Genomic DNA, 19,270 nt, shown 5'->3' on the forward strand with positions numbered 1-19,270 from the left:
CACAATGAGAATTTAGGAGGTATTCTGACATTTTATACTTCCATTCTATTTTCTTTTAATTTCTCATCTAAAACCACCTTATGTTGTTGAGGTGGGTTTTTTTAATGTGATTTCCTTTGAAAGCTTTGCTAAAACATTCTACTTAATTTTGGCAGCAAATGTAATTAAATAATTTCTCTTTCTGTTTTTTATGCTTCCGTACAACACCAAAACTACTGACAAAGTCAAGAAAAAAATTTTAAAATCTGGTTTTGTTTTTACATTAGCTTTAACAGAATTATGGTTACCCTTTTCACCCCAGCCCCTGATAGACTTCATGTGAAGGCTCATAGGGACCATATGAAACTCTAAGGACTTAGGATGAGGATGAAGGAAGAGCCTCCAAGCCCAGAATAGAAGCAGAAGAGGTACAAGGCAGGAAGGCAGAGAGGCTCGGTATGCTTGAGTGAATCAGCCTTTCCTTCATCCCAGGGAAGTGCAACACATCTTGCATTGCAGGGACAAAGAAAGATGCTCAAAGCTGGAAGTGAAGGATGAGATTTTGGTTACAAGCTGTTTGCGAGAGTTTCCTTGCAGAGCACTTGCTAAGTGCCTGGGCTTGGATGTTTAAACAAGGGCTGGTCTCCCACACACTGTCTCTTGTTCATGGCTAATCCTGCACCAAGGTCAAATAACGCCAGCTCTGAGTCACCGCAACCATTTCCAAGGCAACTGGCCGAATATACAGTGTAAACACATGATTACAGATTCACTGTTGAGTTCAGGAAGAAGGAGGAGGATGAGGAAGAGCTGGGTTGAAATAAGTCATGCTCTTATTGAAATCAGAGTAGTCAGTGCTGAAGCAACACTGGACAAATGCATTGGTGTCAGCGGAGGGTATGAAAAAAATTGTTTTTTCCCATTTTGCTTGTCCCCAGTAACCCTTTCACCACTGAAGTCTTTTTTTCTCAGGTAGTTTTTCCAAAAGGAGGTACGAGCACAGAAGAAGGTGTTATTGAAATGGTTGCTTTACATGTGAGATGTCACCTCTTCCCTTGCACTGCGGCCCCAGACAGTGCTATCTGGCAGGAACGGGACTACCTTTCTGAAAGGTCCGCTAAATCTTTGCCTGATACAAGCTGTATTTTGGGACAGCAGCTACCCCTATCTAGCATACTACACCGCAAGATCAGGACTCTACTGGGTCAGAAAAAAAAAGAAAAAAAAGCCCATTATAACTAAAGAACAATTGAGAACAGTTCCCTCCTTTCCCTTTGAATCACAAACGGTGTCAGATTTCCCACTAACAGTGACAAAACGAACCCCAGGGAGCCCTCCCCAGTGACTCAGTTACATTTGGGGCCAGCAGGACAGGCAGAGCCCAGAGCATCACCCTGGGTACCATCTGGCAGCCACCACCCCAGCCTCATCCACCACTGCTCCAAAGACGTCAGGGCCAGTGGTGATAGGAAAGCATCACTCTCTCCCGGAAATCCCATCAAGTATGCCGGTTCCCGCATGGGCTGAAGGGGAACACTGAAGCTTTTCAGTTCCTTTCTTGGCGACGCAGCCACGGTCCCGAGGGGGAGGTGAGGTCATTGCAAGCGGCGCTGGCAGAGCCCCGCGCCTGCCACACAAAAGCAGGGAAGGAGTCACCCCTTCTTCTCCCTCCTCTGGGAGAAAATAAGCACTAATCTAATTGATTGCACAGCGCTCCAGTCATCAGTAACTGTAAAAAGACTTCTCTTCCCAAGCCAACTGAACAACTCGAACAGAACAAAAGGAGGAGGAAATGAAAAAATACGGTGGCCAACTTTTAGCCACTCATTCTCAGGAGGAGAAACTCCTTAGCCCAAATTTTACTTCACATGCATCTCTCATAAAACAATACTTACAAGATAGATAAAAAGGCAAACCCATGAAATACACTTGATCACTTAAGCTATACTGTGCATAGTGAAACATGAAATACACTTGATCACTTAAGCTATACTGTGCATAGTGAAAATGTCAGGCGTTTTTCTCACACTAGTATCAACATGCTGCATAGCAACAAGTCAGAATGAAAGGTTAATGGTAAGGACCGCAGCCTGGAACAGGCTTATTCCCACGGTCCTGAAGTCACTGAAGGAAAATGCTGCACTGATTTGTTTTGTTTTGTTAATGGCACAAAGGCTTAAAGAGAGTGGTGGGCTTTAACGTGAAAATCCACCCCGTCTGAACCGGCTGTGCTGGAGGGATGGCACCAAGCACCTACATTGCCTAACACTGCAAGTGTTTCAAAAACTCTGCGTTGGCTCTGATCTGCATGACAGGATTTAGGGGAAAAGGGTTGTATTTCACCAGGACTACAGCAATGAACCTCACCGAGGTAAGCAGATCCTAATTGTAGCTAGGACTTACCAGGCTGTACATCATTTGGACAACAGCATCTCTAACCTGACAAACATGTCTTCCATTATCTTGCTAGCATTTAAAAGCCTTTACTATATGTAAACATAACGGTGTATTTTCTACAATAGAATCCCATAGTTATACATTAAATAATTGGAATCTCAGAGTCATATAATTCTAGCAAAATCAAGCAAGAGATTTTTAAAAGACATAAGCAGTCATCCAAACTATGTGTTCTACTCTCTCTGAATGTGTAAATGAGGAAAAAGACAACCAACAAAAGAGCATTACATTTAACTCCACTTGAGCTAACCAAATTTCACAGACTGATACACTGATATGCAAAGAAAGGCAATTGTTTACCAGGAGAAATTGTCTCCAAACTCCCAGGATTAATCTTCCTCGTACTTGTGCAGTGTTGGACAGTTGACCCAGTGAAGACCAAGTAAAAAACTACATCATCTTCAACTTTATCTTCCTCAGTCAGTTGCACTGTAATAACAGAGTCACCCTAGGAAAACAGACAAGAAAAAAGGTTAGGTTTACATTTGCAAGACCCACATCATATAAAATAAAACTTCTCTACCTACAAGGCTCCTACTCCCTGTTTATACACTCCTTTCACATGACCCGGGGCCCATCCTAATTTTCAGATATGCAAGTCATCCTTAGCATGCCTAAGCATCACAGCCAGCCAACCAGCTAGAGAATATGTTGAGTGCAGCTCTAGGAAGAGATATATAGAAATCTCAAGGGTATATTCAAAATAGCAACTTAATATGGTGAAGTCACGCCAAGTCTGACAAACATGAGCATTTAACCCACACAGTTTTTTTTATACACACGTGCGCACATATATGTATGTATCCCCCCACATATGCATAGCTAAAACAACAGAATTGGAATAGTGGCCTAAAATTGCCTCTGTCTTCATAAATTTTAACAAATTCCCTAAACCTTGCTTGAGCTTTCACATTTCTCCCATCCAAGCTAGCCACTGTGCTGATAGTTCCAGTGTAACCAACTTAATCACTGAACACATCTCTCATCTGCAATCCATAAACACACAAAGATAAAAAAGTTTTATCTCCACTGAGATTTTTTTCCACCTTCCTTACCAAAAAACAGTAACTGTGGCTGTACAGGCAGCAGTAGCTCTTCCCATTCATCTATAAGCTCATGCCTTGGTGAAAAGCTCTGTACATTATCAAAACCAGCAGTTCTACAAGCCCTGAAAAGAAATCTGTCGTGATCTGTTGGCTGAACACTCCCACGTAGTTCTAGGGAGGCTTTGTTTCACTATCAGTATATTCTATCATTTTGCTCATCTTTGCTATCAGCAATAATTACGTTCATAAAGGGCACGCATGGTTGTCATAGTTAACCCAGCACAGGATACAGTAAGTACACCTGAAATTCATACACCTGCATGGACAAGAACAGGAGAAATATCCACCAACTTTAGTTTTCCACAGGGAAGGGAAAGCAAGGAAGGAAGATGGCTTTCAGTTACTACAGAACTAAGTGAAGCATTTTCATTTGATCTCACCATACATCATTTATCTGCCCAAAGAATTATATAAACTACAACACTGAGAACAACAGACTGTGATGTGACCTTCTGCCCCTTTTCTATCAAGATCAAAAACAGTTGGGTGCCCCAGTTTTACACTGCAGCTGCATTAGCCAGCTCTCTGCCACCATCCCATTGAGCATATGGTTAAGGCTGCAAATCTGGAGAAGATTTTATTATTATTATTATTATTATTATTGCAGATTATATAATTCTAATTTGCATATGTAATAGAATACGCATGTCATTTCATTTAAAACCGTCTCCTTAAGATCACTCAGTTCATCCCTTCTCTTTGTCAAATATATTGCAGAAAAATCCCAGACTTCCAAGCTCTCCCATACACCTGTGCTGCGTTAGCATCGCTTCCCACGCTCTGTCTCACATCTCCCCATTCTCCCTCATCTCAGGCTCCTTTTACGCCCCACTACAGCTTCCTCCTCCAAGTTCATGTCCAGTACTCCCCCTCTGATCTGGCCTGTCTGGTACCTCTTGCCACAGGCAGGACTGCACTTTGTTTTGATAGAAACAAGGTTTTGCAGTGCAGTACACAACCAGCCCCTGGTCTTAAAAACAAATATATGAGTCAGTCTTACAACACACAGGAAAGAAAACCATGAATTCAAAAAAGATAAATGGAGCAGCGAGTCTAGTTTGCATTTCCAGAGGTTGCAGAGTTACAAACGTACATTTTAGGAAGGTCTCAAGTGATAATATCAGACCAGCCTTCCAGCTGGGGGGAAAGGAACCATGCAGCAAAAGTATATATTGTATATAGTCAGTGTTGAAACAAAAACAGGTGCAAAAAGAAATAAATCAAGCTTTAAATTCAAGCATGACCAGCACACATGCTGAGTTGAAAACTAAATATTCCATTTCAAGCAAATGGATCCAGTTTTGAGCGGATGTTCAAAAAAACAAAAGCTGAAGTTTCAACCTACAATCCCTTTGTGCTTTGGTTTTTATATCCGCCTTTGTTCAAACTGTTCCTCCCTTAAGGCATGAACATACAAAGCACTTAAATAGACTTAAAATGCAGGTGACATTTCAGGACACTCATCAACAGGGTTGACTGTTTGAAGTGGTATCTGTTAAAGGACATTTTTCTTTTATTTAACTCAGAAATCAAGTACAGCTAGTCCAATTCCTGTGAAAGGAAAGCAAATCCGCACAGAGTGCGCATGAGAAGACACCCATCTATCCATGCGAACTACTCACATTTCAAGGAAAAGCAATTTAATTTGCAGCATTATTGCAAAAGGTAATTTGTATATTTTGTTATTGATAAAAACCTTGCAAATACACGTAAGAAACCTCAACACCAGAAGTTCCACATAACCTGAAATCCACCTAAGCTGAGACTTAAAAAAAGATGGCTGAATTTCTTATATAGATACCTGACCTAATTTTGAAGGTGGCCCTGCTTTGTAGGGTGGTCAGACCAGATGGCCTCCAGCAGTCCTTTCCAACCAAATTATTCCACTCTTACATTCTAATTCAGTTTGTTTCAGTTATCATTTAAGTCTAAGAGGAGCACAAATTATCATCAGCTGATATAAATTTAAAAGGCTCTTCAGCTGTGTCTAAGCAGCACTTTCTGGTGGGATGGTTTCCACCACCCTGCTCCCTCCTCCTCCTCCTCTTCTGGAGGACCCTCCAGCAAAAGACTGAAGAGGAATGCCCAATATCCTTATTATGATAACTGAGCATCTTTTTTGTTTACTTGAAATTTTAAGTTGTCCCCAAATATCTTCAGCAAGACCAATAATGTGCCACTTAGTTGCTGCGTACTTCAGTTTACTTACAAGTGTCATCTGAGCTACCTCTTAGCTGCACTGTGCCTGGTACAGCTCACTGTGCATTATGTGATCTGAGATCCCAGATATAGAAGAGCAAAGCACTAAATAAGAATGACCGTCCTCCTTCAACACACCTCTACTTCCCAGTTATTAACAATTTTGTTGTCCACTGCCAATTTTAAGTTGATTTTAAAAAGTTATATTCAAACAACATATTTATTTGAAAAGGAAATAATGCACAGAACAACCCTCTCTCTTTCCAACATTTTTGGAGTTAAAGAAAACCAGTTACAAATGCAGCCAAATTCCTCCAACCCACATAGAAGACTTTCCAACAGCCCTACTGCATTCAGCCTCCAAAAACTTTTTAATTGAAGTATGTTTACCTTTATTCATTTAATATTGTCCAAAAGATGTCATCTGTTCAGTATCATTGCCACACAAGGTGGTTATTATAACCCTTCTTTCATCCCAAACGGCTAGAAATGGGAGACCAGCCTGCCAATATCCCTTTGGTGAAAGTACAGACAGATCAAAGCCATTCCCTGGAATGCTCCAACAAATAAGAATAATTTAATTTCAAAACTAGTTTGGATTGACTAATATTTACTTGGCTTAAAGCCTGTTGGAAATGAAAACATTCCATTTTGGTCCATTCATGAAAGAGGTCACCCTCTCCCTCGTTCAGATCTGAGAATCTCTGGTTTCAGATAGCTGTAATGGGATGTAAAGAAGGTGGATGTGGCTCTTTTCTCTAAATATATTCCCTTCCTCAAACTGAAGGGAGAAAGCAGGTCTGCCTCGCCAAGGGATGGGTGCACTGGAAAAGCCAAGCCTGACCTTGGACTACTATAAAACAATCCAGAACGAGATTTTAGAGTGGCACCTCTCTGAACCTTTGGCTTAGTTAAGGCAGCTGAAATGCAATTATCTCTAAAAAGGCCCAAATACTGTTACTAGGTCTAAAAAACAAAACTAGATAGACAACGCACCTGTTTGTCAGCATATTTTGCTGGCGTTAGGACAACTCCACCTTTTCAGGTATTTGTTTTTCCAATGCTGCAGTTAAAGGCATGTGGATTGTGTGTAGGCAAAGTACAAGCAACTCTGACTAATCATTTCTTCTTTCTCAGACTTGGATTCTGTGTCTGTTAAAACAAACTATTTACCTTCAAAGGTTTGTTTTTTTTTTTTTTAAATAGATGACCTCAGCAATATTTGGAAGTGACGATGAAGCGAACAAAATCTTTAAGCTCAAAAGAATTAACATCTCTTATGTTATTAGCTTAAAATACTATCCACCTTCCAAAAAGAAATAATTGGTTTAAGCATGTAAAGACATCCTTCTCTTCCACTTCAGGCTCTGGAAATCTGTCTGGTTCTGTGGAATTGATACTATTTGGGACCACAAGGACAGCCCCAGCAAATGCAGAATTCAAGACCTCAGGATGAGAAACATGAGTTTAGCTGGCAGGGGGGAATTTTCCCTGAGGGCTATCAGTTCTACCAGCAACAGGTACATCGCTCTGCAATGGACTATGAAGGGAAAACTATTCTTATCACCTTAGCATGCTGGCTAACAAATTTTAAAGTTTTTATTTTTTTAAAAAAAGAAGGCAAACTGTATTTTTATAGCTGAAGCATGTGATTTCTAAGCTGGTTTTCCCCCCATGGTTCATAGTGGGCATTTTGAAGTACATTATCTAATGCACTAACCACCCACTCTGAACTCTCCCCACACACACAGTCTAAAAATACTTATGAAAATGAAGCATGTGTTAGATAGCAATACTGGAGCACTCAAGCATTACTTTAGCATTCTGCTTTTAATGAGAAAACACTAACAACCAGTAATTGTGAATTTGTTCTACACAGAAAAGCAGAATTGCTGCTTTTCCACCTCTGTTTTTTCATGCAGGAAAAGCCTAGCCAGTGCAATCCTAATGAATGGAATGTCCATGGGTTACATGGGTTAGAGATTCACATGCAAGGAAAGAAACATCCCTCCCAGTATACTTCCCTCTAAGAGCTGTTGTAGATGTTGGCATTATGATGCTTTATTAAAGAGCCTGGATTAGATGAGTAAACATAACCTGCCACTGTAACAAGTTTTGTTTTGTTTCCGCTATTCATAACATGAATGCTTGTTGGGTCATTGCTTATTGCATTATGTTGGGACACAAAAGGAGAAATATGCTTTTGAAACACTTCCCTCCCCCCTCCTTGGGAAGCTCTAAATAGCTCCCACAAGAGCTGCACTGTACCCAGGAGGACAGCACAAAATCACAGTTCTGGTTTCTTCCTCCTCCTTCAAGGAATTCAGGCTCATTGGTACCTTTATTAATTTTTATATGCAGTTGGACTTGCTGTTACCCCAGCTACTGCTTGACACAGAGTAGACAGGATTGGGCTGTAATTACAGCAGGAGGCGAGTCCTTTCACATCCCTGTGCTTCGAGTTTCCCCATCAATGAAGTGGGAATCATGGTTCAAACACACTGAGTATTTTTCATCCAAATGGCTTTTAAAGGAAAAGCTGGCTTTTCAATCATATGACGTTTTCTTTGGAAAGTGTACAGGACCAACCATAATTAAGTTAGACAAAATCAAAGGGAAAGTTGAGACAATTCCACCTCAAATTGAGAATTGCAGAATACTGCAGTTGGAGGATGGAAAAGACAACTGCAATACAGCTTTAGAAAATGTAGCAGAAATCACCCTGCAAGAAAAAAAGTAAAATGTAATTGTTTAGATGCTCGATGATCCATTACCATCTACCTCTGCCAGTACACAATAAGATCAACAGCTAAACTTTTGCTCCCAGACAGTGTCCCCATCTCGGCTGAGTATCTTGGAAGATCCCTCCCATCTAAGGTTACTTCGGGTTGGTGTAAACATACGCTTAACCCCCTGGAGAACCACATCTGGAAAGGACACTCGCAGCACACGGACAGACGGACATCTCCATGCAGAACAAAACCAGGCACAGCTGCACGGGCTCCTGACTGCAAAAGGAGATGGGGGTTTGGGCAACTATTTTTAGAACAAACACGACAGTGCTCCCACCTCCTGGAATAACCCATTTGATTGAGAAAGGCTTGGATTCCAGTTTTTCCAGGTCTCACTAAGCGCTCCAGCCAGTCAGCTGCAACACAGGCACCAAGCACTATCACTGCTGGCTCATAAAACCAAGGGATACTCTTCCACAGCAAGAAAATAACCTACATCCAGCAAACACTTCCAGGCTGCTATTCCCAGGTTAACAGAAGCAGATGAGCAGCTCAGCCCTGAGGAGTGGAATGCAGGGATGGGTCCTACCTTCAAAACATTCAGCTGAGTCCCCTCCCTCTCTGCCCTAGCATGGGGTGAGTTTGTCAGTGGATCTCACTTAATCTTGAGAGCATTTTCTCTCATGGGAACATTATTAGGGCTTCTAAGTTGCCTCCTCGTACTTCACTCCCACATGCTGCAACACCACAGCTTGAAACATCCATCTCCTTTTGCAGATGTGGCTGTTTACCCGGCAAGCTCCCAGCACACATATATAAAAGGAACAGACCATGGGAGGAGGTCAGAGCTATCTGTTACAGCGAGATAACAGCAGTCATTACAGACATCCTTAATTTCATAGAATCATAGAATCATTTAGGTTGGAAAAGACCTTCAAGATCGAGTCCAACCATCATCCATGCCCACTAAACCATGTCCTGGAGTCCCTTGTCTACACGCTTTTTTAATACCTCCAGGGATGGTGACTCCACCACTTCCCTGGGCAGCCTGTTCCAATACCTGACACAACCCTCTCAGTAAAGAAATTTTTCCTAATATCCAATCTAAACCTCCCCTGCCACAACTTGAGGCCATTTCCTCTCATCCTATCTCCAGCCACCTGACAGAAGGAGACCAGCAGCCACCTCACTACAACCCCCTTTCAGGTAGTTGTAGAGAGCGATAAGGTCTCCCCTCAGCCTCCTTTTCTCCAGAATTTCACCAGTACATATTGACCCAGAGGAGCATTTCAGAGAAAAATCGTGTCAAATGCAGTTTATCCTGCAGAACTCCAGTCCCCAGAAACAAAGGTAGGGCTGTGAAATATGTCTGAACATGAGCAGCTCTAGAAATCCCTCCTCACCTGGAGATATCCCCCTTGATAAAGGCAATGACCTGGGTCAGGAGCATGGAGAAAGACAGATGTCGTTCAGCTGGAGTGTTGCAACCTCCTGCAGATAAAACTTCCAGGGAGAGACTCCAGAAATAAATAGAATGGCAAGCTGCCAAGTTTGGGGTAGATTCGGGTTCTTTTTCATAGTCAATGACTTCAAACTCCTTGATCTTAAAGGTGCATGAAGCAGAGATGGTTTTTGTTCTCTTAAAATAAATTAAAAAAAAATATGAAAGAAGACAACAGGAACTACACCAATGGTTTAAAAAAAGTAATAATAACAACAACAACAACAAAAAAATCAATCTCCAAACCTAACTTTATTTCCCTTTTAAATTAACAGCAGTGCTATTATTTCTGCAGGCAAAAGGTTTCAGGTTAACGGCACAGATACTTAGTCCCTCTGTGATGAGAAAGACAGATTTTGCAAAGCAGTCTCTTACCCTTAGGAAAACACAATTGCAGACTGTAACTTCTTGCCCACAGGCCACCAAAAGAGCAGAATGATGGTACATGTTTTTCTGCCAGCCCGCATAGCAACTTGAGGTGATACCTTCCATGTTTCATTAATGCTGCACTGAGCCCAGTGATCTCTTCTTCCAATGCTAACCACAAAGCCATGACTGGAACACTGACATATATGCAAAATAACTTTCTTCTCTCCACCACTTTCTTGCCCCCAAGGTGAGAAAGAATTTGGTCCAAAAATAAGATTAGCTTAGCACACTGATGGATAAAAAGTTGATGCAGGGCAAAGTAGGGATGCAGAATCAAAAGACCAATTATTTAAGACTCTTTGGGTAAAAGGAACATGTGGGAAAACATGGATAAATAGCCCTGAACTGTTGCCTCCAGGCCCAAGCTGGCTTCCACAGATCCATCCTGAGTGCGACCTGTGCTAAAAACACAGCATGGACTCCCTCCATTTGCCTGTCTGCAGAGCCAGCATTGTTACAGCTGATTTATTAATGCAGTCTCACAGCCACACCACATCCCAAGCCAGTCCAGGTGTCTAATCCTGCAGCAGCGTTTCTTTGCAGAGATAAATAGTTTGAGAAGAGGAAAGGGTGGATCTCCTACTCTGAACCAGTGTGAGCAACACCATCTCCTGCAGAAATGGGTACACTTGAAGAAATCTGTTATTAGTAGCCCACATCCTTCGACAGATCACACCCCTGTCGGTCTCCAAATCAATCAGGTCAGAGACAAATCTTTATTGAGTGCCAAGATGCTATTATAAGTATTACATACATATTAATCCAGGCAGCTTGAAGGAGATGTCTACAGACTGCCAACAGAAAATCCATCAAAGTAACAGTATCTTGTTAGTGCTGAAAGAGACACATGATTTATCTTTATGGGTACATCTTCATGACATACCACTTTGCTACACAGAGTCAGGCAAGTTATTAGATTGGGCTGTTAATAGCCAATTTAGCTGTATCATTGCCTTAGCACAGGGCTCCACATGCTCTGCAGCACTTACGTTACCAACACTTGTTCAGAGCATACTTAGTCCATCTGCTTGGTGCCTTCTGTGCTATGCAGACAGCCTTCACAAAACTGAACAGCCAAGGTCATTTCTAACAATTTTTAGCATACAGGAAGACATGATAAAATTAACAGCAAAATGGCAAAAAATCAAAGTTAAAAAGAAAAACAGAAAGGATAAGAAAAGTGCCATTCAACTGTGTGTGTTATATGCAAACACCTAGGGGAAGAACTGCTATGACAATTTTATTGTTTGGGTGCAATTGGCAGTATAGTGAAGAAAATATTTATTTAATTTTTCATTTATTTGGGCAGTTTAGTATTAGCCAGACCATTCATTTAAAACATTGCATGCTTGCTGTCCTCAGTCACCATGGCCTATACTGCCTGAATAAGCAATTATGGACAGTAATCCCAAATCCCTTCTACTGCAAGCCCAATACAGCTCTGGTACAGAGAAGGAGGTACACAAGCAACAATACATTGGGGGTTGCCCTCTAAACTATGCATGTCTCCATGTAATGCCACCACATGAACACAAAGACAAGATGAAAGACAGGGGAAATTTCTCTATAGCAGAATATCCCCTCCAGTATCATCCAGTTTCCACAAGTACTGATCTTACTATTAGAGGTTTTTTTCAGAAATTGTGGAAACTACTACAGTCAACTCCTATAAACACACCCAAATTGATAGGAATGTCTTGCTCTGGCCTCATCCTAAAGCCTCTTTCTTCTGTTCTTCACTACACTGTTGGAGAACCGAACCAGAGAATTTTATTACCAGCTGCTTGACTGATTGATAGTATTTCCTGCTAATTACTCACATAGCAATAACAACAAAACTGTAGTGCTTGGGAGAAATAGCAGGCAGTCTGAATGTATTCAGTGACTAACAGAAATTTAGCTATTCTCTTGGCACTGGAAAGGTGGAGAGTCACAATTCCTGGAAGATGAAGTACATATGATGACACATTATTTGAAACAATCTCCTTTCACTAGAGTATTTTCACAAATAGCCTTGATATGTCTTAAAGGAAAAAAAAAAAAAAAAATCAGGTTTGAACACTAACACCCAAAGGCATAAGAGAGCAGAAGGATGGTGTTTTCCTAGTACTTCAGCCTCCTCTACAGTACAGCAAAACCCTCAAAGAGACAGGGCTCAGAGTGTGTTTCAGAGTGCTCATTTTCCTGCCAGCTGCAAAATATCCTCGCCAGTCTTTAAATATTTCACAACTACAGTACTTAGAGCTACTATAATTATTGAAGCCCTTTTTAAAGTAACATTTTTTGCCGGTAAAGAATAGAAACCATTATAACTATTATCTTACTGAAGAAGTAGCCCCCGCAACCACAGCTACTAGAAAGATGAAACTTTTGCAATGCTTAGAATAAACACTTTGAAACAAATATACAAACGCAGGCAGCCCGGCAGAAAGCAGCACTGAAAATGTGTCCTGCAACAGAACTGCCACTTGATGGCAGTGCACAGCATCGATCTTTGCACAGAACAATTAATCACAGTTTATTTTATTTTCCACTTCAGCACAATATGGAATTGCTTTACTGAGCAAGGCAGAGGACGAGCATTTGCAGAGACACCGCATGCAGCACAACCTTCAGAAGCAGACAGGAGGCACTGCAGATAGAATGCAGGAGATTTGAGAGGTTATTTGAAAACATCATACCTTCATCAAGTCAACATCTTTATAACCACTACTCTCACATCAGCTTTGCTGTCAGAACTACCTATAGTCTAACAAAATGACTGTCAGCACTTTGTTACAGAAAATAAAGCAGGGACATGTATCCTGATGAATGAGATGGGAAATTTGTTTGGTCATTCTAAAGCTAACATAAGAATATTTATGAACTCTCTCTATAAATAACATTCACAGAGGAAGAATAGTTGAAGAGTATTTTCATCCTCTTAAACACCAAGTCCTGATCTCTGTTGCTCATTCCTCCTGAGAGGAGGGGAGGCAACACTGTCAGCCAGCACTAAGGATGGGACACAATCTCTTAATGTCCTTCCAGATATTAACCAGCCCATCAGCTACCTCAAGAAAGAAACCTAAATTCAGAGCCCAAGACATACACATCATTTCACCTAGTTTTAATAAAACCCTTAGTGTGACAATACAAGGATTCCTTTTGCAGTTTCAGAAAACAGGCTGAAGCAATCTAATAGCTCCCCAAAAGAGAAGATCTTTGTCTCCCTGCTTTCCTACCCCTCTACCCCATACCAGCTCCAGCATCTTTCTCCTGGAAGTCATATTATTTAAAGTTCACATGTAATGCCGCAAAGGGGTGGTGAGTTAATGGCAAAATTTCAGACAAGTGCTCCAGACTAAGCTAGACCATTTACTGTTTACCAGCACATTCATACTCACAAAACAGGATCACAGAAGAAAAGATCAAATAGATAATTATGGGAGGAGGGCTTTGGACCCAAATCACCAGCATTTTTAGTTTCAGATAACATGGAAGAAGGGTTGAGAAAGGGCCACTGAACTGCAGTTTAATCAATGGCTTGTCCTGGAGGAAGGTGATGCTGATAGGCAGGTGGCCTATTCTGACTTCTCCAGCCAAAGCTGCTTTCAGTAAATGCAGTGACGAAGTGACCATTTCGCAAGGAGTCCTACACTAACATCGCACAGGTCTCATGAGCTAGCAAACACCTCACTTAAGAGGAGCAAGCCAAGCAAACAGCCTCATGAAAACCAAACTGTGCAACCCAAGGTCTTCACTTAGGTACTCAGGAACTGAGAAGCAGCAGGTAGCTTGCCAGAGGATGGTGCAGAGCTCAGGTGCCAGCTGCCAGGCACCCATTTCAACAGAAGGGATGGCTTCTTGTGTGATGTAGACCAGAATTTGGGAAGTGGAGGATGAAAAGAATCTAGATCAAGGACTTAAGTGACAAAAACTTAAAAGATGAGGTCAAGCACCATTTAGCAAGGAAACTATTTTGCCTGCAGAATAAAAGCAGAACCAGACAAGTTGCAATGTGCTCCTGTGAAAAAATCAGTTTATTCAGGCGCCCCAACTGACTTTCTTAAAACCAACCAAGAAGCAGGTTCTTCCACAAGCAAATATTTTATTTGTAAAAGGTTCTCAGAGGCCTTCTACTCATTCATAATTCAAAGACATTTTGAAGGCAGGGCAGAAAACTAGTTTGTCATTAAGAAGAAATCAAATACCCAACAAATAAAAGACAAGAAGTTTATCAGATCCTCTCACCACAGAGCTGAACTAAACATCAAGGCTGATTCTCCTCTTGCCTAAGGACCTTGAGAGAAAGTAAGACAGGGCTTCTGTATAGTGATTTTCATGAGAAATTCACACATCAAAAGCATGCAAGGTATGTCATACTTTTTCTGCTGGACTGATCTCAGATATTCAGGCATCCCAGTGGCCTTTGTCACCATACATGCCACAAAGCAAACAAATTCAGCGTTAGTAGAAGAGTAACTAAAGCACAGCTTCCAACCTTATGACAACATTTTACTGTAGGTTTATAAAGGTATTTCATTTTGTCCTTTTGTCCCTTTGGTAGAGACTTCTGAAGATCATTAATTATCTAGAACACAATAGTGCACAAGTCACACCTGAGATGGTTTCAGCCACGGTAACAAGCTGGCTGCCAGGCAGGCATGCCTGCACAACACCTCGCTGCACTCACGGACACGGGGAAGTACAGCACTTGGGACACACACTGCTGCCACAAGCCTCAAGCTCTCCATACTGTGAATGTTTTTCTTTAATCCTTTAATATTTATTCAAAAGAGGTTTTTTTCTTAAAACATGAACATCAGAGGTTATCACAATTGTTTTTCTCAGGAATACACAGTGCACTTCAGTAGGGCATCAATTGGTGTGAAACATGCAAGTGGGAGAAAAGTATTACCAGCATTATCCTTTTCTTCCCATTTGAGATTAAAGCAGGACACACTGGGAAATCTACAGTAGCAGTTCATTCATTAAAAGAAGAGAGAACCTACTGCACCCAAAACCCAGGTTATATTAGGAGAGAGTCAATGCATTCTTTCTGAGGCTTTTGAAGTTCATACTTCATTAAGTTGCATGACATTTCGGCTTGGAAGTGGGAGCTCTCATCTCTATCAAAACTCTCCTTGAGAAACTCTGCAGGTTACACAGCTCATAAGTGGCAGTTTATACAAGAGACTCCATCCACAGACCTGATTAAAGACCAAAGTCAACGGGAGCATTTTTATCAATTAAGTGTTTGCCCTCCCATGCAATCAGCAGTTATGACACATTTGGGTTTGTCACTCCAAATAACGTGGGCACACCTTAGACAAACCATGCAGAGGAGGAGTGCTGTGATTTAAAACAAGTTTGTTCCTCTTAATCAAAAAGGAAAAAGGAAAAAAGTTTGCAACAATACATCATCCTTTTCCAGCTGCTAATCTTTTCCATTTCACACCCACTGATCATTATCACCATGAAGAAACATTCTCCTCTTAAAGGCAGATCCAAGGTTGTAGCCTTGGTAGTAATCAAGAGGTGACACTTAATGCTTCCCAACTTGTCCCCTGCATGTCACCCCAGTCCTTTCCCAACACATTCATACCCAATACTGGTCTCAGGTGGTTGTTCTAAAAAAAAAAAAAAAAAAACCAAACCAAAAAAAACCAACCAAACAAAAAAAATCCAACATTGATTTTAGAGTGGCAGGAGATGCGACTGGGTTAGAAGAATGATCAATAACATTACAAAGATCCTATAGCTAGCAGAGGCTGAAATCAGATGCTATGCAGGTCACTTTTGAAGTAAGATCTTTCAGGACATTCTATGCAGCTGAAGGCTCAACCTTGATAATTCATGCACGTGCACTCTATATTTATTAAAGTTTGGTTAGAAATAAGGATACAGCTTGTGATCCTTGATCCTTTTGTAATTAAATCTCCTGCTGAATTGTCATGGTTTAACCCCAGCCAGCAACTAAGCGCCACACAGTCGCTCGCTCACCCCCCACCCACCATGGGAGAAAGAGAATTGGAAGGGTAAAGTGAGCAAACTCATGGGTTGAGACAAGAACAGTTTAGTAATTTAATAATAATAAAAAATTGTAATGAAAAGGAAAATAACAAAGAAAGAGAAATAAAACCCGAAGAAAGACAAGTGATACAAATGAAAACAATTTCTCACCACCAACCATCACCACCATGCCCAGCCAGTCCCCGAGCAGTGGTCCCCTGGCCAACCTTCCCCCTAGTTTTATTGCTGAGCATGATGTCATATGGTCTGGAATATCCCTTGGGTCAGTTGGGGTCAGCTGCCCCAGCAATGTCCCCTCCCAAATTCTTGTGCCCCCCCCCCCCCCCAGTCTCCTCACTGGTGGGGGGGGGTGAGAAACAGAAAAGACCTTGGCTCTGTGTGAGCACTGCTCAGCAGTAAGGAAAACATCTCTGCGTTATCAACACTGTTTCCAGCACAAATCCAAAACTTAGCCTCATGCTAGCTACTATGAAGAAAATTAACCCTACCCCAGCCAAAACCAGCACATGAATACTCTGCTGGCCTCTCAATTAATGATAACATCTATAAAAAGATTAACACTTCACCTTTACAAAGCTCTTTCCCATTTTCTTTCTTTTGCCTGCATGTTACCAACAGTTGAGTTTAAGCTAAGTGACTAACTTAAATTATTTAATTTATAAACAGAGAACTTAATGAATCACAATAAAAAGGTCACTTAATAATAAACCTCCATTGTTTAGAGCATTGTTAACTCTTTTTTCCCCTATCTGCATACTCCTTGATGATCTGGATATTCCAATAACACATTGACAATGACTAGGAAGTACCTTTACAATACTGAAGTTGAAATTTTGACTTTTGTTGGTAGAGAGATACAGCTTTTATAAATAGGTGATGATCAGTGAGTTCATTGCAAGTATTTAACAAAAACAAACAAAACTGAATCTCCTGACTTCCCACCTCCCATCAACCAGACTTCTGCAACGCTCCCATTCCACCCCAGCCCCGGCAGCAAACGGAACAGTTTGGTCCTTCAGCTTTGAGACCCTGGGCTTCCCCAGCACAAAGCCTCAGGCAGATCAGAAAGAAGTAAGGTTTGAAACACTGTCCTTCATCCACTATGCTGTGCCCAATAAGAGTGCCCATATCGATGGGACAGCACTGAAATACAAGAAGGATGCGGGTAAAGCCAGTTTCGGATTTAATCCAGTATGTGTATATTAATAGAGATGTCCCTGACTACAGTCTGAGGCAGGCAACCAAAGGACTGTCCAGCCACACAGACTTTTTTTGTGCATCCTGCAGTAAAATGCAGCTGAAGAAATCAATGAGTCCTAAGGACCTTCTAGTACAGAGCCCCTTTTCCACAGAATATCCACAGCCCCACCACCAAAGACTATGTAAAGCACGATCCATGTAATCACACACTGGGAAGAATACAACCCGTGAGAACAGCAGCAGCAGAAATCAGATACACTGAATCCAGCCAAGTGACAGTTGCTTTTTGTAACTGTGACCCATGCTAGTGAAAAAGCTGGGAGATAAAGCTCATTCTCTGTTAAAACCCTCCCCACGCTATGCTGATTATGGCTCTGGAGACTACATCTGCCTTAAAGTCAAGCTTGTATCACAAACTTTTAAGACCACTGCTGTAATATGGAGAACTCAAACCATCATCACAGTTATGTGAACCACAGAAGACCTTGTCAATAAATTCTCCACTCTACTACTCCACTTCTTCAGAACATCACTGCTGGCAGCAAGACAGCAGCTCATGTTAGTACCCCATCAAGATACCTGAGGAAGGAGGAAGTGGGTTTGAACATTTCAAATTCACACCACCAGCTACAAAGTAACACTGCCTTTTATAAAGGCAATTACATGTTGATGGTGGTACAGATGGGATAGCTGCTTGACCTACAGCTTATTTACGCACCAGCATTAATGGTATCGCACCACAGTGAACATTCCCCGTGCTATATTGAGGAACACTTCGCTGCCCTATCTCTCCTGGCACGAGCTCCTCTGCCCCATGACTGCACTGCTGTAAGCAGCACCAAGCTCCAGGGCCAGGACAGCTCATTAAACAGCATTAAGGGCAGGTAACGAACAGCTCTGGGTGTGAGATACAATGCTCCTGGGGGGACCAACTGAGCGAGCCAGGGGCCATCTGTTTGCAGAAGAAAGGCTGAGCTCTTGTCCCAGACCAAACCTGCAGCAATATAATGCTTAGCTCCGGTTCCTGGCAACCTCATTAACCAGCGAACAATCAGGCAACACTTAAATGGGACAGACTTCTTTAATCACAAAAACACGACACTCATTATTATTACAGGATGTGTTTTCCACCTTATCTCTTCGTCTTTACACTTACAAAGGCCAGTAGTCTCATCATTACAGGCTGTAGGACCTCCCAGTGGCCACAAGCTCTGCAGAGGCAGGACAGCTGATTTTTACAGAAGAGGCAAATAAAAGTCTAATCAGCCAAAAGAAGTTATCAAGAAGGATGCTGCAGATGGTCTTCTCTCTATTTATGTACACTGACTTGAATAATGCAAGAATCTTTATCTCTTTTTTAGTGTGTATGTGGAAGTACCATCTTTTCCATCACCCACAAAACTTTGGTCCCAAGTACACCACACATCTCAGGTTCCCAAAACACTTTTCATAATGGTATTAATCTGGGCAACCCGGTAATTATCAGAGAGGATAAAATGTGCTTTAGCTCTCTAGTCGGCTTCCAGGAACTGAACTGGAGACATGATTTTTTACTTTCTCCTCCTAAAAGGAGTTCAGTAATGCTAATTATGATAAAAACAACTACCAATGGAGCTTTCAGGATGAAACTCATGCAAGATTTAAAAAAATTA

General features: G+C 41.5%; 1 protein-coding gene across 1 annotated transcript in view; it reads right to left on the reverse strand.

Annotated features, from left to right (window-relative positions):
* Positions 1–19,270, reverse strand: part of LOC121232400 (A-kinase anchor protein 13-like) — a 131,295-nt gene that overhangs the window by 43,453 nt on the left and 68,572 nt on the right. The window contains exon 5 of the mRNA XM_041123583.1: positions 2,737–2,884. Within this exon, the coding sequence (XP_040979517.1) occupies positions 2,737–2,884 (148 nt within the window). The remainder of the gene's footprint in view (positions 1–2,736; positions 2,885–19,270) is intronic.

The sequence above is a fragment of the Aquila chrysaetos genome, chromosome 5 (assembly GCF_900496995.4).
Source record: "Aquila chrysaetos chrysaetos chromosome 5, bAquChr1.4, whole genome shotgun sequence".
Classification (NCBI taxonomy): Eukaryota; Metazoa; Chordata; class Aves; order Accipitriformes; family Accipitridae; genus Aquila; species Aquila chrysaetos.